General features: G+C 39.0%; 1 protein-coding gene across 1 annotated transcript in view; it reads right to left on the reverse strand.

Annotated features, from left to right (window-relative positions):
- DMD (dystrophin) overlaps positions 1–24,290 on the reverse strand; it is a 1,607,686-nt gene that overhangs the window by 871,147 nt on the left and 712,249 nt on the right. Inside the window, exon 43 of the mRNA XM_037050278.1 lies at positions 1,807–1,954. Within this exon, the coding sequence (XP_036906173.1) occupies positions 1,807–1,954 (148 nt within the window). The remainder of the gene's footprint in view (positions 1–1,806; positions 1,955–24,290) is intronic.

The raw sequence follows: 24,290 nt of genomic DNA on the forward strand, positions 1-24,290 counted from the left end.
GACACATTGAATAGAGACCTGGAAGGTGTAAAAAAACCCAAATCACACTTTACCAATGTGTTGACTCACACAAAACAACGTGTGAGGTTAAAAATATGCACTAGATGTGATTAGCCACAGATTAGAGAATTGCGAAAAATAGATCTGTCAATTTTACAGTAGAAATGATATGAAATAAATGATAAGAAAGATGGAAGTAAAAAAACAACAACAGAACACCAGTGAGGCGTGCAACAGCTTAAACAGTCTAATATGTATACTCAGGGTCCCTGAAAAGGAACTGTGGATGGAAACATATATATTGTTGAAAATGCCTTAAAATTTCTAAATTTGATGAAAACTACAAACCCACCGATCCAAGAAGCTTAACAGACCTCAAGAACAAGACATATGATGAAAACTATGCCAAAGAGTATTATAAATGAATTGTTTTACTCACAAACACACTTCCCAATAAACCTTCTGTATGCTAATCTCTAGTTCAGAGCAGGCTTCCGAAGCATGCCCACCTGAAACAGGTACCCAAATATCTATCAAAGCAACGACTTTGTGTCAGGTACTTGGAAATAGCAAGAGATTTATAACCTCCCCAAGAAAACCATATACGACACATCTCTCTGCCTGTAAGCCACGTCCCTAGTGATGCTGCATTAGTTCCCAGTTTACTTTACTGGTGTTACGAATGTATTTTCTGTATGACGGCAGATTGGAAATCCTGAATTTTGTCCACCTCTAATGCCAATGTTGGTGAGTATAAGTTTGATGGACATACACACAATTACCCAAGATTTTAAAATGACTCATTTTCTGTATTTACATAGTTTACCTATATTGTACATAGGGGGTTACATGTTTACTTTCTTAATCAAAATGCATATTTGCTACGCAAAAATATTTGAGAATGGAGAATTGTAGAGTTGAATATGATACTGCTTTTTATAAATCCAGCATTTTAAGGTGTCAGAACTATTTAATAAATTACCTTCTTCTTTGCGTTCATCTGTCTTGATCAGCATTTTCTGGCATTAAAAATTGGCCACAATTCAAATCTACTTGATTGAACGCTGCTACATGAAATCCGAGTTTAAAAAGTTACAAAATTATCTAAGACTCGGTGGTATAAATGCAATATTTATACCCAAACTGTATAGTTTATAACCTGAATTACAATCTCCATGATCCAATTTATCTTTATCTGCATGCTCAAAAGACACAGCAAGTTGAAATTAAACTGTACACTGGTTATAATCCATATGCTGCCTGTCCATTAACATAAACCATAAAAAGTCAATAAGTACCGCCAATTAACTCTGCATTGTTTTGGCCTCTGGACTATCTCAGAAGGCATTTTGTCAATAGAATATATGGAAATATTGCTACATCACCACAAATTGTCCTTAGGGAAACAGAACTGTAATTTTATCATGATGGATATTTCTAGAAACTGCATTATTGCTAAGTATCCCATAAGTTCTTCTGGACAGGGTCCAACTTAAAAACACAAACTGCCCTCAAGCCACAGGACACTCTGCTGAATGATGCTTCCGTGAACCGCAGATGCAATTAGGCTTTCATTAGATAAGCCAGTTATCTCTAAGCTAACTCTCGTCCTGTCCATAAAAAGCCACAGTGCACGCTCCCAACATCAGCACTAAGGTTATGTTCTACCATGTGTAGTGATGGCAACAAAAGTCAGAAATGATACATTTCCATCATCCTTCACAACCTGAACTTAAAGAAGTCTGGTAGTTGTGATACTGTGGTGACGATAAACACAGTTTGCAAAGAGAGATCTCAAAATCTTACCTTAAGATACCATTTGTATTTGGCATGTTCCCAATTCTCAGGTACTTGTGTCTTCTTGAGAAACTGCTCAGCTTCTGTTAGCCATTGATTAAACAGCTTCATATCATAATGAAACCGTCTCCATTTTTCCACCGATCTGTCAAATCGCCTAGAGTTTAAAAATACGGATCAAGAAAAAGAAATAAATTACGTAAAACAAATTATATGGACATACCATATATGTTTATTTACATTGACAATAATATAAAGTAGAAAGGACAAATTAAAGTAAAAGGCTGTGATTTTTCCCTTTAAAGCCGAATGCATTTCGTAATTGAAACAAAGGTAAAGGCAACTATTATGGAGTATTAACATTCTCTTCCTTGTGAGCATATTTATTTTTATAATTCTAGGAATTTGAAAATATATTAGCATCTGAGAACTCATTTTAAAGCCATTCAACTTCAAATGGATCAGAATCAAATGATCTCATTAAGTCTATCAATTTCAATATTACTCTTGATCCAAAAGACTCCATTCATTAAGAGCCTCAAGCATCCAGAATGATGGATGTAACGTGTTCTAGGCTCAGGTATAAGCAACCAGCCAACTAACTGACACATTGGTGTAAAACACGGAATGAGTGCTGTCTCCCTTTATCCTTATTGTTTCATTGTACCCACGGACATTTTACTTTGAAATGCTGATGGAACTTACATGATATTAGTCAGGCTTTACATTTACCTTAACACAGGTGCACATCCGAATCATCTGGGTTTTTTAAAAACAATAACAATAAAACACTGATTCCAGGCCCCACTCTAGACCCATTAAATCAGCATCTTTGGAGGTGGGATGTTGATACTGGTATTTTTAAAAGCATCCAGGTGATTATAACATCCAATCAAGGTGAAAGAAACCTGACAAAGTAAGTTTTAAAGTCTTCTGGGGTTATGATCCATTGGATCTCTGGGAGCCTGTCCAAAGAAATATTTGCCAGCACTAAAACCAAAAGCCATCCTGAACATTCCCGGCACCGGGGCTGTGTCACAATGTGGCAGTCTGTCCAAGTTCTCTGAGGGCTACACCTGACGCACAGTGGATTATATATCGTTTGAAATATCTTCTGAGTTCTTGAAAGCCAGTTAGGAACTTTAAGTAATTTTAGAACCTAAATAATGCTGCAACTCCCAACTGTTTCCCTGGGAAGGGAATGGAATTGACGATTAATAAACAGTTACAATGAGTCAGGCACTGGGCTCTGTGCTTTTCGTACTTGATGTCATGACTCCGACAACACGCCCTGTAATGCAGCAATCAGTATTCCCATTTTCCCACAGACAAAAGTAAGAGGGTGACTTACTTGCCAAAAGGTAAATAGTTATGAATGGCAAAGATTCTAACTGAGGTCTCTCTGGTTTCAATGGTGCCTTTCCCCACCTTACCAGATTTTTGCTGGCATTTGCTTTTTTTTTTGAGATGATTTCTCACCCCACCAGTTAAACAATGTAGTGACAGAGTTGCAGGGATCTTTTTCTTATTTTTGCTTTTTATTACCTTCCAAATATTTAATTATGCATCTACATGTACACTGTAATCTGGCAGACATTGCATTTACTTACTAAATATATTTCTTACTTGAAAAAATATTTAAAAGAAGAAACAAGCCGACTAGCAGAAATATTTAAAATGGACAGTATTTTGACAGCATGAAAAAGGTAGTCAATGGTAACCGGAAGAAGCAGTCTCTAACTACAGATAGCTGAAAAATAAGAATTCTGCCTCTTATAATTAATGGCATCCTAGAGCTGATCAAATATCATATAACCATTAACCATGAAATGATCTTAGAAATATAATTTTCGTTTTATATATTTTCAGTGGTAGCTAATATACAATAAATGACTTAGAAATACATCTTAAGAATTTATTCCCTTAAAATAATTGTGCATTGTATATGTCTCACAGGTACTTGTATCGTTGGACCCAAAGTATTAAATAAGAATCTAAAAAACAATGATGCATTGATGGCATTGTGCTGATGAAAATCCATCAATTTTCATTTTCATTTTCATTATATATTTTTCTGTTGTCAAGTTTCCTACAATGTGCATGTCACACTTCGATATTTAGGAAAAGACAGTCGTTTAAGAGTAATTTTTTAATAAAACTTAGTTATTTTTACCTTTTTTACGATTTTATGTATTTATCTTTGGAGGGGAAGGGAAGGAGAGAGGGAGAGAAATATCAATGTATGGTTGCCTCTTGTGCATCCCCTGCTGGGAACTGGCCTGCAACCCAGGCATGAGCTCTAATGGGGAATCAAACCCCTGTTGTTTGGTTCACAGGCCCATGCTCAATCCACTGGACTACATCAGCCAGGGCCAAGAGTAGTTTTAAAAGGCGGTCTCACATACTAACAACTACCACCTCTCACTCTGCTCTTCTACCAGTTTGAGAAGCAGGCAGAAGCTAACCAGAGCACAGAGAAGTTGTTACTTGGTCACAATGGACCCTCCCAACTTTGTAGCAGTCTCCTCCTTACATTGCTTTTGTTTCCTGCCCAATCACCCAACTGCCAACTCTTTGAGCTACTGGGAGGTGACTGCTTTTTCCAGCATTGGTGCTATAAATAACCTCTCTCTTCCTCCTGGTGCCACACGCTGCACAGACACGCCCCCACCACCACTCACTGCACTGGCAATCACCATCTGCCCCCAGAGTCCACAGAGGCTCTTCCCACCCCTCTCCCTCTCCACAGGTTACCTTTCCTCTCAAGTCCCCAAGGAAAGGAAATCCATATGGGTCCATACAATTGACCGTGGGACACAAAGCTCTGCAAGACAGAGCTGGAGGGGGAAAGAGAACGGAAACAGGCTGAGGCTGGGTTTGCTATTTACATACTTGTTCCAGGGGCCACGATAATGAAACGGGATGGGCTTGTCAGCCACACAGGCCTGTCTGCATTCTCCACACCCAGACATTGCTTTAGGACTCCGTGATTTTGCTCACGGCTCCCATATTCCTGAAAGGCCCCCGTTGCTTTTGTTCCCTTTCTCCTATTCCTACAAGCCAAACCTCTCCGTACTTAATGACTGGGTCTGAACCTAAACAGAGAGTATTCCACAGAATCTATAGCAGTAAATGCTTGAAAACTGGAAAGCTGATCTAATTTTATTATTAAATTAGTGTTAAAATGAGTATCTCTAGTCAAACAAAATATTACAGAATAAAAACACGCACTTTTGCACATAATGGCATTTAATGTGAGTAATAACATTTTAAACTCCATTTCAAGCATCGCATAAAAAAATTTAAATACACTTTTCAGCATTTAATATGCAGTAACAGCAAAGTCTGTATTCATAAATTTACTATGTAAAATTTTCTTTTTATCATGATGACTTACAAACTTAAACTCTTTTCTGGCAATGAAAATTCCAAATGAATAAAATTTTCGCTAGTTTTACGTCACATTTGTCAATTTAATGTCTAATCAGTAACTAAGATCCGTAAAACCTTCACAGTATGAACTGGACTGTACAAATGATTGCAGGAAAAGGCAGCACCAATTAAAAATGCATAGGAGCTTTAAAAATAAAATTCAGGTAAATAAATGTAAGTTTGACCCTCTATACTATTTCTCAGGCAAAAGGGTTGTTGCCTTTTTTTCCCTGGCAATAAGAAGAAATGTAGACCCAACTAAATAAAGGACAAAAAATATCAGTATAAACATGTGGATAATAAATCAAGTGATTAAAAAATTTTGCAAATATTAAAATTCTCATTCACCATGCAAGCAGCATTTAAAATTATACTGCTGCTCCATTTATGGGCAGCATGACTTATTTCCTACTGTTCTAAATCAAGTTAGTCAGATTATTCTCAGGCATAAATTACATTTAGGGTGTAATTTAGGTACTTTGGGACATTCTTTAACACTTTCAGGTAATTAAGGTGGTGTTCAATTCCATAAAATAGATTTAAATAAATAACACCCCAGTAGCCTTCCAACACATCCATTGTGGCTTTGTATGTAGGTCTGCTAACTCAGCATTGGGCTGCTGGTTATTTCCTCCCACGTTTCATTTTGATGTGGTAAGTGGAAGGGATCTTGGCTCAAGTCTCGTGGTCCAAACTATTGCTAAATGGAAGTTAAATTAGGCATTTGCGTCAAACCGTAGTACCTTATTCCCCTCCACACCCACACCCTGGCCCTACTTCCACAGAAATAAAATTATTATTTTTTAAAAGCTCTATTCTTTTTTTCCTTAAAGATTTGATTAATTTATTTTTAGAGAGGGGAAGGGAGGGAGAAAGAGAGGGAGAGAAACATCACTGTGTGGTTGCCTCTCGTGCGCCCCCTACTGGGGACCTGGCTCAAAACTCAGGCCTGTGCCCTGCCTGGGAACTAACTGGTGACTCTTTTGTTTGCACTCAATCCACCGAGCCACGCCAGCCAGGGCAGGAAAAAAATTATTCTTAAAAACCTGAGTGTATTAGCAGGTGTCAAGTATTTTCTGCAGAATTTGACTCACTCTGAGGAGCTCTCCCAAGGCTCTGACTGTCCTCACTTGTCTCTCCTACCCCTGTAACCTAAGACACTCCACTCCTAAGACACTGCCCCAGTCTCTCTGTACTTTCACGTATATATGAGATAATGCTCTCAATATATATATATATATACATATATACTGAGCCCAGGCCCACATGTGAGCAGTTCGACTCCATTCTGGCTGTCTGATGGTCTCACTGCCACCATCCCTGGGCACCGGGTTAGACTGGGACCCCCGCCCTTGCTCCCTCTGGCAGGTAGAGCACAGCAGTCAGACTGTCTCGCTTGGAATCCTGGCTCCGCCACTTACTGTGTGTCCTTGGGTAAGGAAGTGACTTCTCTGACAAGTGATTATAAAAGTAGTACTTACCCTCTTAGGTTATTTGTGAGGGTTGCATGAATGAATGTGTCTAAATTTCTTGGAACAGTGGCTGGCGGTATTCAACGAGTCTGGGTTTTTTATTACTCTGCCTCTATTTGGCTTAGATTTTCAAACGCAAATCACGTCACCAATACGAAGTCCAAGCCACGTCACTGTCTCTCTGGTCTCTACCAGACATTTAAGAAAGTCTTTTATCCTTAGTTTTAGGATTTAAAGTAATGAAGTAGACCATGCCATTAGCCCGCTTACAGAGGCTGAATCATTGCTTAAGCCTAGAACCCATGGCTGCCTATGCCTAACTTTGACTGTGTTGCATACATAATTTGTTTCTTGTTAAAACACCTTTTATTGTCCAACCCACTAATATACAGACAAATGTATCTATTGTGACCACAACGCAGGCCAAGAAATTAAAAAAAATAATCCCAGCAGTCAGAAATCACTCTTGACCCCCCCGCCAATCACTAGTCCTTCCTGTCCACCCCCCATATATTCTTCTAGCTTTCTTGGTAACCATTCCCTTAGAGCTTTGTAACTTAAATACGCATTGCAACAAAAAAAAAACAAAGCAAAAAGTAGAACAGAAACACAATCGCAGAAATGGAGATCACATGCAGGGTTATCAGTGGGGAGAGGAAGCGGGGAGAATGGGGGGAAAGGTACAGGGAATAAGAAGCATGAATGGTAGGTACAAAATAGATGGGGAAATAGAGAAGCCAAAGAACTTACATGTATGACCCATGAACATGAACTAAGGGGGGACTGCTGGACAGAAGGTGGGTACCAGGGAGAAAGGGGAGAAAAATGAGACAACTGTAATAGCATAATCAATAAGATATACCTAAAGACTTATCAAAATTACTGAATCTGTGTAGCCATTTTAATATTAAAGATAGAAGAAGAAACACCACACAAACAATAAGTACAATAAATATGCATTTCTAACACTCGAGTTTGGCTCTTGTACGTTTTTGAACATCTTATAAATGGAACGATATACTATATCTTCATTTGTATGAGGGTGCATTTGCTCAGTATTACAGTTTTAAGATTAGTCCATGTGTTGCATATTCATTGCTGTATAACATTCCATTGTGTGCTTGTTTGGGGCTGACAATAAATATTGAGGCTCTTTTAGTTTACAGCTATTGTAACACTGCTATAGACACTCCTGCACCTGTCCTCTGGAACGTGTGCACCGGCATCTCTGTAGAGTGTGTACTTATGAGTGAAACTAATGAGCCATAGGTTATTCCCATCTTTAATATTCCTAAGTAATGCCAAATGGTGTGCACTCCTAACAGGAGCAGTGTATGAAAGCTTATACTCCTATTTACAATTTATAGTCCAAGTAGCAATGTATGAGAATTCCAACTGCTACATAGTCGGAGCAATACTTGCTACTGTCAGACTTTTGCCTTTTAAGCATTCTGCTCACTATGTAGTGATATCTTATTTTAGTTTTCATTTGCACCCCCCTGTCTTCTAATGGAGCTGGCATATTCTATGTTTACTGGCTGTGTAAATTTCTCATTTTGTGAGGACAACAGTCTTGGTGTTATTGTGAAATGTGAAACACATTTGTTATTTACTACAGAGTGATCATTCTATAAACACCATCCAGATTAAGATATTAAACACTGTCAACAGCCAACAACCCTCTTTGTAGCCCTTCCCACTTTTTGAGAACTTCTCCCAGCTTTCAGTCAGACTGTCTGTTCTTCTCTTAAAGATTTTTAGGAATTCACCCTGGCTGGTGTGGCTCCGTGGATTGAGCATCAGCCTGCAGATCAAAAGGTTGCCTGTTCGATTCCTAGTCGGCGCACATCCCTGGGTTGTGGGCTGGGTCTCCAGTAGGGAGCGCGTGAGAGGCAACCACACATTGATGTTTTTCTCCCCCTTTTTCTTCTTCCCTTCCCTTCTCTCTAAAAATAAATAAATAATCTTAAAAAATGATTTGTGGGAATTCTTCAAAGTTATGAATACATCCATTTCACCAGTTATACGTGTATTCCAAACATCTTTTCCTACCCTGTGGCCTTCATTTTCACCCTTTCAATGTTGTCTTTGACATACAGAAGTCATTAATTTACAATATAGTCCAGTTTATTATTTTTACGTATGAGTGCTCTATATAATTATTTAAGAAGTCTTGCTTTACCCAATATATATTAACATACTCTGATTCTCAGGCTTCAAACCAGTTGAGTGGGACTTTGATTTTAAGTTCCTCATAATAGTTATAATAATGGAGTTTAGGAAGACATTTTTCTGCCTTTATTTCCTCTCTTCATTCCTAAATTTCTACACATTTGGTTTCCCTTTTTTTCTCATAATAAGTTTTCCTTTGGTGCCATATGAACAAGCAGAAAAGACAGACTTTATTTGAACTGGATCACCAACATCAACACTTAATGTTAGCTCTTTCCAATTACAGGGGATGCCTGCCACACTTAAAGGTACAGGGGCTTTTTTCCATCAAAAAATAAGCAAGTAGCTAGTTTGCCTATGGACCTCTTGGGTTTTCTGGCTGTATATTTTCCTGTACAATCTCATTCACATTTCAAGTTTCAAATAACATCTACAGCAGGGGTTGGCGAACTTTATCTTGGGAATAAATATTTTAGGCTTTACTGGCCATGCAGTCTTTGTTATAACTACTCAACTCCGCCATTATATCTCAAAATCAGCCATAACCGGAACATAAGCAAATGGGTTAGGCTGGGTCTCAATAAAACTTTATTTAAAAAACAGTTATTGGACCAGGTTTGGCCTACTGGCTGTACTTTACCTACCCTTCATCTATAAACTAATTAGCACAAAGCCCCAGATACTGGCCCTTACCTGAGCTCTATTCTCACTGGAACATCCTATGTGAACCTTAAACATGGCATTTTAAAAGTTTCTTATCTTTCTCTTCTAAGTCTCTACTTGTAATTTTAGCTAATGTTTGTCTAGCTAGAAATCTCTCTGAGGTCACCCTTTACTCTACCTTTTCTTTTCTCTATCGTGTTTGCCTGTATATCCCATCATTTCTAAATCAGAAACAACTCTTTTATTTTATTTTTTAAAGATTTTTTTTATTTATTTATCTTTAGAGGGGAAGGGAAGGAGAGAAGTATCGATGTATGGTTGCCTCTCGTGACTCTCCTGCTGGGAATTGGCCTGCAACCCAGGCATGTGCCCTGACTGGGAATCGAACCGCAATACTCTGGTTCGCAGGCCTGTGCTCAATCCACTGAGCTACAGCAGCCAGGGCAGAAACAACTCTTTTAATATGGCCTCTTTCTTCCATCCTCACTGCCATGGCCTCCCTTGAAATCCCCTGATGCCTTCTCCCTTGTCATATTCCAATGCTTCTCTCCCAATCCAAATCGTCTGACCACCCTCTAACCTATGTCTATACTGCCACCCATTCTTTTGGATTCCAATGCATAGTCCACATGCACAACCTACAGTTTCAAACACTGACTATCTTTCCACTTCCATAACATGTAGTGGCCAACACAGCACCCCAAGGGCTTGGGCTGGAGACTGGGCACCCGTGAATACCAGAGCCCAGACTGAGCCCCCAATGCAGAACCACAAGAAAGAAAAAAATGGCGCCTGGTCCCCCTTTGTCTGCGGCATCCAGGAAGAGCAGCAGAACAAGCCCAGTGAATTTAAAGTCAGCAGGAGGCATTTTTTCCCCCAAGTGTGAGACAATAAGACTCAGAGCCATGAAAGCACCAAAGACAGATCCAGAGAGACATGAGGAGGCTAGCGCCAAGAGCTGAGACAAATTTCACTTTGCTCTCCTACAGAACTTGTGTTTTATTTTCATTTTTTAATTGTTATTATTTTTTATTTTTTTTACTTCTTCTTTCTCTGTTTAGGTTTTTTTTTCATTTTGTTAGTTGGTTTAATTTCATTGGTTGCCTGGTTTCCTTTGTTTTCCCTTTCATATTGTATTTTAATCTTCTTCTTTCAATTCACTCATGTTTCAACAACACACTACTCTTGGTCTTTTACTTTTTATTCTTTTTATTCACATCATGTATATCTTGCCATATTATTGTTGCTCCAAATCACACACAGCACTCTTCCCTGGTCTTGGTCCATCTTACTATCTTCCTGAGCTTTATTACTGTTGTGGTTAACTTTATTCGCTCACACTCTACACCAAGTTTCTATCCCTTATTCTCACTATATCTCACCATCTAACCTCACATAAGCACTCTGCTTTCTGAAGTCAACTCACATTTTTCCTCCTCTAATAAGAGTCTTATCTCTTTTTCACATTTTATAAAGAGTGGCTCATTGGGTGAAATATCATGGTTATAGCTGTACTTCTGCAAAGGGTCTCCTGTCTATTTTCTGCTTGTTGGTACTTTAACTTCCATAAAATAGTCTCCTGCTGTCTTAATCCATTTCACTTTCATCCAGCCCCGATCACATACAAGATAAGGTTGGGAGTTGTGAACACCACTAAACTCACTGGAGGAGAAAACTCAACAACAAAGGAACCACCAACAGGTAAAACCCAAGTACAACAAGCGAGCCCACACAAATGGAAGAAAGGGCAAATCTAGAGTGTCCAGACAAGGAGATCAAAGAGACCGCACCACTGAGTCCCACCGAACTCCTACCACAGAAGGCCACCCTATAAAAACAGCCAGCAAAGCAGAGCATCAGGAATTGCAGAAACAAACAAAAAGAGTCACCTAAAATGGGGAGACAAAAAAAAGAATCCACAATCAAAAGGAATGGAAGACTCCCCACTCAAATAGCTAAATGAAATGGAGGTAAGCAAACTATCAGATATAGAATTCAAAGGAATGGTTATAAGGATGCTCAGGGAATTCACAGGCAACTACAAGGAACTGAGTGAGAAGCACAACAGTATGAAAAAGGATATAGAAAGTATAAACAAGACTCGAGGAGAAGTGAAGAATACAATATCTGAAATAAAAAACACACTAGAAGGAATGACAAGCAGGCTGGATGAAGCAGAGGACCGAATTAGTAAGCTGGAAGACAGGGTGGAAAGAAACACCCAGGTAGAGCAGCTCCTCGAAAAAAGACTCAGAATATGAAGATAGCTTAAGGGAGCTGCAATATAACATGAAGTGCAACATTTGAATTACAGGAGTGCCAGAAGGAGAAGAAAAGGAGCAAGGGATGGAAACCCTGTTTAAAATTAAAAAAAAAAACAATGACAGAAAACTTTCTGAACCTGGAGAGGGGAAAAACCACACAAGTTCAGGAAGCACAGAGGGTCCCAATCAAGATGAACCCAAAGAGGCCTACTCCAAGACCCATGACAATTAAAATGCCAAGTTTTTTAGTTCTGGCCAAGATGGAGGCGCAGGTAGAAACCCTTCGCTTTCTTGCACAACCAAAAGGAGGATAAGAACCAATCTAAAATCAATAACAACCAAAATCTCCAGAAAATCAAACTGCATGTGACTCAGACAGCCAAGTAATTAAAGAAAAAATCAACCAGAACAACCAGACCAGTAAGGCGGCGGACAGCATGGGTGGACTCAGAAAAACCAGGTCAAGGCGACTGAGGGGCGGGGCTGACGGCTGAGCTCTGCAGAGCTGCATGGGAGGGGCTGACTTAAGGGGAAAACAGACTCAGAGCTGACTGCGGGCCACAACTGGGGTTGACACAGTGGGAGATACTTCCAGTCTGACTCAAGAGTCTGTTGGAAAGTGCACTAGAGACAAGCAGGCCAGCTGCATTGCTCCCTCTCTGGCCCCTCCTCCACAGGCAGCGCAGCAAGGTTGCCCCGCCCAGGTGAATACCTGAGGCCCTGCCCCCTTACAGCCTATCAGCTCTGCCAAGACAAAGAAATATGGCCCAAATGAAAGAACACAGCAAAACCTCAGAACTAACCAATGAGATTGCCAACCTACCTGATGGAGAATTTAAAGCCCTGGTAATCAAAACACTCACAGATCTGATTGAGTTTAGCTGAAAAATGAAAAAACAAATGAATGATACCCAAAGTGAAATAAAGCAAAATATTCAGGGAACCAACGGTGACAAGAAGGAAACCAGGATTCAAAGCAACAATTTGGAACATAAGAAAGAAAGAAACACCCAAATGGATCAGAACAAAGAAACAAGAATCAGAAAAATGAAGAAAGACAGGATTCTCTGGGACAACCTGAAATGTTCCAATATTCGAATTTTAGGGGTGCCAGAAGGAGAAGAACAACAGCAAGAAATTGAAAACTTATTTGAACTAATAATGAAGAAAAACCTCCCCAATCTGGTGAATGAAATAGACTTTGAGGAAGTCTAGGAAGCCCAGAGAGTCCCAAAGAAGTGGGACCCAAAAAGGAACACACCAAGGCACATCATCATTAAGTTACCCAAGATTAAAGGTAAAGAGAGAATCTTTTTTAAAAAAATTTTAATGTTTTATTGATTATGCCACCACAGTTGTCCCATTCCCCCCTTCATTCTCCTCCACCCTGCATACCCCCTTCCCCCATTCCCCCCTCTAGTTCATGTCCATGTGTCACAAGTTTAAAGAGAAAATCTTAAAAGCAGCAAGAGAAAAGGAGAGAGTTACCTACAAAGGAGTGCCCATAAGACTATCAGCTGATTTCTCAAAAGAAACCTTGAAGGCAAGAGGGAGTTGGAAAGAAGTATTCCAAGTCACGAAAGGCAAGGACCTACATCCAAGATGACTCTATCCAGCAAAGCTATCATTTAGAATAGAAGGGCAGATAAAGTGATTCTTAGACAAGGATAAGTTAACGGAGTTCATCATCACCAAGCCATTGTTATATGAAATGTTAAAGGGACTTAGAAAAAGAAGATCAAAACCATGAACAGAAAAAAAAAACCCCAGCAAACTCACAGTTATTAACAACCACACCTAAAACAAAAGCAAACTAAGAAAACAGCTAGAACAGGAATAGAACCACAGAAATGGCGATCACGCGGAGGGTTAGCAACAGGGGAGTGGGAGGGGGAGGGATGGGGGGAGAGGGGGAGAAGGTACAGAGAATAAGGATAGAATGGGTGGAACTGCAGAGCATTATGCTAAGTAAAATAAGCCAGGCTGTGAAAGACAAATACCATCTGATCTCACCTATAAGTGGGACCTAATCAACAAAGCAAACAAGCAAGCAAAATAGATCCCGAGACATGGAAATAAAGAACAAACTGACAGTAACTTGGGGTGGGGGGGGAGTGAGGAGAGGGAAAATAGGGGGAAAATAGGGGAAGGGCCATCAAGGAACATGTATAAAGGACACACAGACAAAGCCAAAGGGGGGTAGGTTGGAAGGGTGGGAGGTGTGTGTGTGGGGGAATGGAGACAACTGCACTCAAACAACCAAAAATTATGGAAAAAAGACAACATTTAGAGCATTTAGGGGAAAAAGGATACCTGCAATTTCCATCTGCAAAAGATCAAATAATTTAAGTCTAAAAAGTGACAAATGATTTACTTAAAACAATCAATGTAGACTATTATGCTTTTTCGATTTATTTACTTTTAAGTGGCTATGTATTAACTTTTTATGTCATTTATGGTACTTCTTGAAAGTTAAAAAATTAAGTCTATAAACACCATTTGACTCACGCAGAAAGACACTTGACATTTCATTCAAATCACAAAACAGATTGAAAAAATAGTATGCATTTGTACAGGAAAGTATGAAAGGCTCTTTTTAAATCCTGACATGTTATCTAGGTAGGATACAAGTGTATGTTAGTTTGTTTTGCTCTCTTGTTATATAATTTAATGGGCTTGTGAATAGATGATAATAAGCATAAGTCCTTCTGTTGCTTTCAGTTCGGTATCTTGAAAAATAAAATGTGTTACAATTTTTTAAAACTCCTTGGGATTGGAAAAGTTACAATACTAGTATTATTTTCTTTAATACAGTTAATTGAGCACTTGGTTTGAACAGTTTCTGTGCCTTGAAGTAGATGGCTGTTACCTTTTGTGCAATTTGAAATTAATAGAATAAAAGTGTTTATCCTGTGAAGACCATCCAAATGGAAGAACACATTTTTCAACCTAAGTATATATATTTCAAATGTCTCCAAGTTTTGGGAGAGTTCATTCCTGTAATATTTTCCCTCACACTGTGATGTTCTTAGTTCTATATAATACATACTTCAACTCAACAATTACTCTTCTTTTACTTAAATGTAATCCACTGAAATAAACCCTATTTAGAATTCCTATGTCCACAGAGTTTTGTTATATACATTTGGATTTAGCACTTTTTCTCTTTTGCTTTCTAATTCAATACTGATTTACCCCTTTATTCTCAAGCTAGACTCATATTTCTTCAAAACAATAACCTTTGAAATAATATTGCTAGTCATTTTTTTCTCTATGGTAATGAACAATTTCCTTATTCCTAGAATAAAATGTATTTGATTTTTAAAAAAAAAAAAACACTTCCATAACAACCCAAAGGAAATCTTAAAATTCTTTAGATGCCTAAAGTATTTTTTTTCATTTTGCTATTCTCTCATTAATGCATGTCTGGATGGCATCTAAAGTGGATATTGTGTTCATAGTTTTCCCTCTTTTCTACAAGTAGTAGGCACATCTGTGGTGGAAGATGCTAAACTAGGAAAGGCTTATCAATACGCTTACATTACCTCAAGCAAATGAAGACTCTTTGAACTCTAAGTACACACAAACACATAAGCAAATATGCAGGGGTGGGTGAAAGGAGGTGTATAGTTGTGAGTACATGAAACAGCCTATATTATATACACACAAAAATTTAAAATACACAAAGAGATGTGCATATGTATTTATATCTATGTATATATGTGTGTGTGTGTGTGTGTTTATACACACACATCAAGCGTATCATTTTGGCTGAGGAAGAGACACCATAAACATCCCAGAGATAAATGTATAAAGTAGTCACACAGGTAGGGATGCATATTTTCACCTCCTCATGCCATCCAGTTATTTAAGTAGCTAATTATAAAAAGACAAATGAAAGTGTCTCTGATATTTCCACTGTCTCTGGCATTCCACAAATCTTCTCTGTCTTTCTCTTTTATAAATATCTTTGCCACGATCCAAAGTCCCCGCAGACCAGGGACTGTGAAAAAGGTGTAATATTTGACAGTTCTGTCATGTTGGAAAAATATTCAGGGTATGCTATTCTTGCACTGCTTCTGAAAAAAAAAACACAATGTAGGTTTATGCTAATATTAACCTAAAAATTATGCAAGTTCAATGTCTTGATTTGGCACAATTAGCACCCTGTTAAAATACCCAAAGTAGCAAAAAATAGTTTGCTATTAGTGAGCTATAACATTGCCTTAAATAGTAGGATGGTTTAGGCAAATTAACTACACAAACTGATTTAGTGGTCTAAATTATATAATTTGATTTTCTTAAAAAGTTTAAGGTAGTATTCCTTCTGTGGACTTGATATATTCAGGGATATCCTGTACAGAATGTGAGCATTTTATACATTTAGTCCTCATTTACATGCCTCCTAGTACACAGTTCAAATGAAGATAATACAGTGTTTGACATCATAGCTTCCTAATCTTATCTTTATGTGATGGCTCCAGGGGATATCTGAAATAAGGATGTCTTTCTCTTCATTTAAACATAAAATGTATGTCACTGATATAGAAACTTTTACCTAGAAATAGCAGCAAAACAGGAACAAAAGCAAAAAGCCATCGATATGCGCTAAGTACTCTACTACGTACTTACGTTTCAACAAGACATTTTCAACAACACCTTAGGGTAGGTACTATTATTATCCTAATTTTGCAGATGAGAAAACTGAGCATTTGGAAGGCTTAGTAACTTGTACATTTCTAAGCAGGAATGCAAGGCAACACTAGATTTGAATGAGGCTAGTATAAAGTATATGGTTTTATTGTTAGCATCACTGGGATCAATAAACAGCATATTATCTCATGGAAGACAAGAAATCGCATTTCTATAATATGCTATCTTCTTCGGCATAAAGCATGTTGTTACCATTCAGTCCTACTTCTATATATCTGAGCATCATAAATCTTATATTAAAGAAGAAGAAAATAACAAATGACCTAACATCCTTTTTCAGCCTCATTGGCTCAAACTAACATCTCTTCTTTATAGCTACAGCACAATGAATCACGTGGAATTTATCTTGGTTTCCCAGGAAAATCCTTGATGGTTCTTCATCTTGTTTGCTTGTTTTGTTCATGTTATTTTTTTATCTTCGAATGGTATTTCCTCTAGATTTTATGCCCAGATATCACTTCCTCCTTGAGAACCTTTCTGCCGCTCCTTACTAGAAGTAATCCAACCTCTCTGAACTTCCCTAACACTCCTTTCGTCCTGTTTGAAAGGATTCATTCCATTCTAACTGATATTCATGGCATTACACCCAAACTACAGTGAATGGTCTCTAAGGGTGGAAACTATGTTGAACCATCATTTTTACCCTCTGTAACGGGTACTTCCAAATACTCTCGAACTTCATTTTTGCAGATTCAAAATGAACTTCAGTTTAATACGCACAATTGGCATCGGTTTTGAATCCTTGCGTGTTTTAATAGGAATATGTTATGCAGGTTAGAAATCCCAAACTGTCCTCTTTAAAAACGAAGACGTGCTTTTTGATTTACAGCAGGTCAGAAAACAAGGAGGTTGTGCAGCATTTGCAATGTGAAAACAGGTGAACATGAGCTTGAAATTCCGCTTTATTGCTAACTAGTGCTTTGTAAATATCAGCAAGTAATTTAATTTGCTGATTTCAGAATTCTTTTGTAAAGTAGGCATAATGTCTACTTCGCAGTGTTGTTATAAAAATGGGGATAATATGGCACAGTTTTCAAGCACATAGCGCTCAAGCAATGCTGGCAATAACAATCATATACTATCCAGCTCTGTCTATCTATTTATCTATTTTCACACACAAAAGTAGAATGGTATCATCAGGTACATCTAGGATTCTTGCCTTTTAAAACTTATACATGTCACTATGTGTAACGTGACTGTAACTGAGCAAAACAAACTGTAACAAATGGAGTCCTGCCTTTGTTTGGAGTCGAGAAACATTCCTTGTTTCTTTCTGAATGAGGGAGAGAAGGTACATTTCATCTGGCTACAAGGAATTCAACGTCAATTTCTTTTTTTCTGCTAGGCTAAAGGATAATGAGAAGGGGAAGAGCATTTTATTTTAAAATGGAGGGTGATAGATTTTAATCTTCAGAGCAAGGAAGACATTTTGGTGTAGTTTTCTTCTCAAAAGTATTATTAAAACACAAATAAGATAAAAAAATAGAAAAAGTCTGGCATTTTGCTTCTTTGGTAGTCAAAATGTTCATTTCTTCCATATAGGCTGTTGTAGCAATTTAAATTCGCCACTTGCGGTTAGCTTATCTTACGTGGGGACTTGATTCTTTGGGCCGTGATTAAAAGAAAGGATTAAGATCACTGTGTATATTAGAATATATTTGCTATGAGAGCACAATAACACAAATATAAAGATAAAATAGAAACAACTTTTCACTTAGCTTTATTCTATGTGAGCAGTTCTGTTTTCTCTCTTACATAGTTTCATTGAGACCATTATCTCCCACAAGACTGCTTTTCCTATTAAGGGTGCTGTAATTAACAAGAGCCCATACACACCTAACAGTTACCATCTACCATAGTAATGGACATACACAAGCTATTGTTTTTTCTAATGTTTACTACATTTTGTTTTATTTTATTTTGGGAACCAATCTCAAAGGTGGCATGGGTTATTTTTGTTAAATAGCAACTTTTATAATTGTCAATTAATTCTAAAGTAATTTTCAAAGAAAGAAAAACTATTCCCATTTTACTATCACAGACTAGTCTTGCACTGTGCAGAAATAGTGTTATAGAAAAAGAATAAATTTCGAAGCGCCAAATGAAATTAATGGAGAATCAGTGAGGAAATTACACCAGAGTAACATTTCGAGTAGAAATCACCAGGAGAAAATAACTAGGCCCTCCATCAGAGGTTGTAAGTCGTAAAGAAAACAGAAACCATCTTCAGTGGACATGACCTATTTGACTTGGAGTGGCACCCGTGAGTCAAAGGAAAAATATCCAAAGGGCTTTCTTATCAAATAAGTAGGAATTAATTTTGAGGTGGATTTCTTTTTTTTTAATTTTTTTTAAAGATTTTATTTATTTATTTATTTATCTCTACAGGGGAAGGAGAGAGGGAAAGAAACATCAATGTATGGTTGCCTTTTGTGCATCCCCTGCTGGGAGTTGGCCTGCAGGGAACCCGCCTGCAACCCAGGCATGTGCCCTGACTGGGAATCGAACCGCGATCCTCTGGTTCGCAGGCCCGCGCTTAATCCACTGAGCTACACCAGCCAGGGCTTTGAGGTGGATTTCTGGCTACATATATCTGACAAAGATATGATAAGTGAGTTACATGTCACAAGCCCCTTATTAGGATGTCATGCTCACTTAGTGGAGTCCACTGATTCCCACGGGCATCTGGATGCACCCACGGGCACAGGCCAGTTCCAGCATAAGACCGCGTAGGGAAGACCCCTTCCCCTCAAATTCACTGCACTAAAATCTGACCCAGCTCTAGCAAGTAACACTCAAGGCCATTTTCACCATATCTGATTAACTACTTCAGGAATGAATAGCATCTGAAAAACGAGGCCCCCCCCCCCTTGTTCTTTTGCATGCCATTTTATTAAAACAGTAGTACACGAGGGAAATATTCTGGGCATAAAACCCCTATCTTCATTAAATGTTTTCTTTCCTACACCTGAAGGCACAAGTCGAAACTTGTAGAGGTAGTTTATTATTTAATTAGAGCAGATTCTTTTCTGTCATTTTAGGTGTTTCGTCTGGAGGTTGATTAACATCAGTCTATGCTGTGCTCTCAGGCAAGTAAATATCGCTTGTGTGGAAAGAGGAATGAGCAGAAGCAAAATGTAAAAAAAAAAAAAAGAGGTAAATACAGAAAAACATGGACAGTGTATAGAAATAGAACCTCTGAGAAACAAAATAGCAATCGCCAAAGCCCACTGGAAATAGTTCATAAGTGTGTGTGAAGTATACAATTTGCAGAATTTATTTAACTATTAATTCATTCCTTTAACAAGCATTCGTTGAGTGCTTAGTACTGGGGCTGCCGGTGTGTTACATTCAGGCGGTATAAAGGTGAAAACGATGCTATTCCTGCTAATGAGAAAGTCACAGTTCAGGGCTCGCACTGAGTGTTCTCAGGAGGATATGTTGCGAAAATGTAGCATATGCTGAACTTGCCCAGTGCACAACCCCTTGCCTGTCCACGCCAAGTACACTGGTTCAACTTCCGAGTGCCAGCACTTAGACTTCATTGCCTGAGGACTCCGCCTGGCCAGAGCTCCACCCACCTATATGGCAAGCCAAACTACTCAGAAATGAACACTTATGGGAGCAGCTCTCCACCAATGATTGATGTATAAATACCCCAGCTCATCTGACACCCTCAAGTGGGATAATTCTCGGGAATGGGAATTAAGCTCCAGATACCCAAAGTGTTAACTGGCTCACAAATGCACCATTTAGCCCTGGCTGGTGTGGCTTTGTGGACTGAGTGCTGGCCTGCGAACCCAAAGGTCATCAGTTCGATCCCCAGTCAGGGGCACATGCCTGGGTTGCAGGTCAGGTCCCCAGTAGGGGGCGTGCGAGAAGCAACCACACGTTGATGATGAGGGAAAACTTTCTCCCTTCCGTCTCTCTAAAAATAAATACATCATTAGAAAAGAAATAATTGGAATCAAGAATCCAATATTATCTCCAGACATCCTCAAACTTCCTCTGGAGAGCAAAATCACCCACGGTTGAGAACCATTGACCTAATATCACACGCTAATATTCTTAGATTTTTCTTTCTCGTTTTAAATTTCTTTGTGTGTTTATACTACGTTATGGAGGATTTCTTCGAAATTATCTTCTACCTCTCTTTTGAAATTTATTTCTGCCACTCATTTTTTATTAGACTTTACTTCTTAGGGCAGTTTTAGGTGTATGGGAAAATTGAGCAGAAAGTACAATGCATTTTCATACCCTTACATCCCCCCACCGACACAGAGCCTTCGGCATCATCAACATCCAGTACCAGAGAAGTACATTGTCACAAGTGATGAATCTACATGGACAGATAATAAATGCCCGAGGGTCATAATTTCCATTAGACTTCCCTCTTGGTGTTGTACATTCTATGGCTTTGAACAAATATATGATGGCATGTACTCATCATTATATGGTATTACACAGAATATTTTCATTGCTTTAAAACATGTACACATTTTTTTGGTCATTTTTTACTGTTATACCGTTACAGTTGTCCTAGTTTTTCTTCCTTTGGCCTCCTCTACCCATCCCACCCCCCACCCCCTGAATCAATTCTCACACTGTTGTCCACGTCCATGGGTCATTCATACATCTTCTTTGTCTAGTCCCTTTCCCTTCTTTCCACTATTATCCCCTTCCCCCCTCCCCCCCCCCGGTTACTGTCATTCTGTTCCATGTCCCCATGCTTGCTGTTCTATTTTGTTCGTTAGCTAATTTTGTTCATTAGATCCCTGTTATTACATTTTGAAGTGAAATAACCCCTCCCATTTCTGTGAAACAGGATTGTCTGTAATCTCTTGTACCTGTCTGTATTATGGATGCAGTAACTAGACACACTCTGAGATAGCGATCATAGCTATGTTTAACAAGGTTTCTCCGGATCTGCGTCTTATCTCTATTTCCCCAGAGTTTCTTGATTTGTTTATATTGCTATTGTTCTCCCCTAATATGACTGCTTATTCTTTTTTTTATATTGGTTTCTTTCTTTTGTGTCAGTGGCTTTTTCTCAAGTATCTGGACATCCTTCACTGTCTCTTAAAATTAAGGCACTTAAATACATATTAGAAGCTTTCCGTGTACATGTGGGCTTCAATACAAGCTCACCGGCCAAGGATCTGGCTGTTTCATTGGTGGATCATAACGTATCCTTAACAGTAGATCTTTTATGACAATCGACTTCTCTACAGAAAAATCTACAATCTCCTGTCCAGAGCATAGAAATTGGAGAGCCAGGCAGAGGAGGAGGGATTAATGATCTCACGATTATAATGATCGTACCTTAATCCCTAATTTTCAGTGTGAGGACTCACTCCTTCCAACGACTGATTCTATTGTCTGCATGTGGAGAGTTTTTCTCTCCCAGCCTCCCCAGAAAGCCAACTACTCACTGACATCTGCTGTGATGGGACAGGCGTGTCTGACTGCCCTGAGCTGGAGACTTGGCATCTCACTGTTCCTTTAAAAGCTTCAAACAAACCTTTTTACTTGCAGCCATGCTCAAGAGTGCCACCCTCTGAAATACCCATGCTCTCAATTCAGGAACCTTTCTGGGGTCCAGCAGAACAAATCAGCTTCCTTGTCTTAATTTCTGCCTTTATAAACTTGAGACCTCTTTGCAGATGTTTTGTCTTTTATTTTCTTTGCCATTTTGAGGCTGCATATCTTTTTTTATTCTTTCAGGTAATCTTATAGTAATTTGCACAAGAGGGGCAATCAATGGATGTCATCACCTGCCACTTGGAACTGGAGGCCCATGGTGAAATTGGTGTCCTATTCTCTCTCCTCACATGCCCCAGTCTGTCTAACATTCTGTAGCTGCTGCTACCTTGCCCTCCGTGCTCCATCCAGCCCTTGGGGATTTCAAGTTCCCACATGGCAATGCTACTAGGGATAATTCCAATCCATTCATCAAGCAAGAGAGCAGCCCTGACACTGTTCCTAGCTGCAAGCCTCTGTTAATATTCTTAGGCCTGCCTGGGCCCATAGCTTTACATGAGCTGTAGCCCCAGGCTATAGCCTGAAGCAGCGCTTCCCCCCCCCACCCAGGTCCCTTTTCATGAATGGAAGAGCCGCTAACCAGACTCTGTTTTTGAACACGGAATGTGTCTCTAGTTCCCTGCATTGCTTGAAGCAATGTGAGTCCCTCTTTCCCCAACCACACCCAGATTCCTGGTTGCCATTGTTGCTCTGTGGTTCAAAGGTGAACCTGGCAGTTGACACTCCCATTCCCTGGCTGACATTTATGTTCCTGCAGAAGTTTGTACTGTGTGTGTGAGTGTATAAAAATATACTCTTTTTATTTTATCTTTTTTCATTGCTATATTTTTGGTGCAGATGAGGATGCCACTTGGACCAGAAAGCTCTAATTATAATTTTGCATTGTTTCTTTACAGTGAACGCTGGCATAATGCGTAATTTTTTATAATGTATCTGCCCAATCTAGAAGCTGCTATATTACAGCCATAAGTGGAGGCCCTATTGTGAGGCATATGTGTGTAGCGTGCTCTGTACAGTTCACTAGAAGGAGGTAGGCCATCGTGCCCCTTCCAAAGAGACCCAAAATCACTTGGTGAAGGTTATTTTCTAACACAAAAAAAACAATGTCCTTTCTTGACAAGGAGACCTGACTACTAACCCGTCTCTGGTACCCACACTTAGAAAAGGGCACATATCATTCCGATTCCACCTTAAATCCAGTTCTCCGGGGGACAGTGTCTCAAGCGTGATATTCTCCGGCCCTCTGCAGATTCCAGACTTCTGCAGGCCGAATAACCAAAGTAGAACTTCTACAGTAATCAACTCCCAAGGAGCAGCCTGGGCCATCTAGGTTCTCATACAGAAGACAAGGTAAGGGTTGGACTTCTTATTCCCATCCCTCAAACTTCAGGGGTCTTGTTATTCGTAACGCTCATACTGGAAATAAGGCCAATCTGACCATCTTGCATGTGCTCTATAATCTCAAATAGCATCCTTAACATCACCTGCCTATGACCTTTTAACGCTTAAGGTCAATGTTCAATGAGTAGACACATGTATTTTGTGTCCCTGAAGTGGGGACAGAGTTGCAAGGAAAGAATTTTTGTAGCAATGCTCCATTTTGGTACTGAACAGGCACAGACATTGACATTCCTACACACAAAGTGCTCTAGTGGAAATAACATTAGAATTGGAATGACAGGACTTGGGTGATACACTTGGCCTTGAAGCCAATTAACAATGGGAACTTGGAGAAGCCTTTATTTTATCTTTAAGCCTCATTTTCTTCATTTTGGAAATCGTGAAATGGATATAGATCAAAGTTCTAATTTTGAGATGTTATGACACCATGCTGTGTAAAAATTTATATATTTTTTCAATTTGTTTAAGCGAATCTGTAACAAATGATTTGGTGTCTAAAACTGTCTTCCAGTTGGTAACAAGCACTTTTGAACCTACTGCGGGACGACAATAGGGATTTTAAAGTGTTGACCTTAACTAGAAAGGGGATACGTTATGCCAGTTAGCCAAGTAAGACCTCAGTCAACCAAAGAAACACACATGAGATGGAATTGTATGGCCTTTGGGTCAGGTTGAAAATAAAATGTGAAAAAATCCACAAAATCTGTCTCTTTTTTTATAGTGTATATGACAGTAACCCCCAAAGTACTTGTGGGGATGACACGCTGGCAAGGATTAGCTTGGTCCAATGCCAATAAAAGGTAATTAGTCCGAAGCTGTTTTCACATAATGCTGC

The sequence above is a fragment of the Sturnira hondurensis genome, unplaced genomic scaffold (genome assembly GCF_014824575.4).
Source record: "Sturnira hondurensis isolate 20B ecotype Veracruz unplaced genomic scaffold, ASM1482457v3 Scaffold0006693, whole genome shotgun sequence".
Classification (NCBI taxonomy): Eukaryota; Metazoa; Chordata; class Mammalia; order Chiroptera; family Phyllostomidae; genus Sturnira; species Sturnira hondurensis.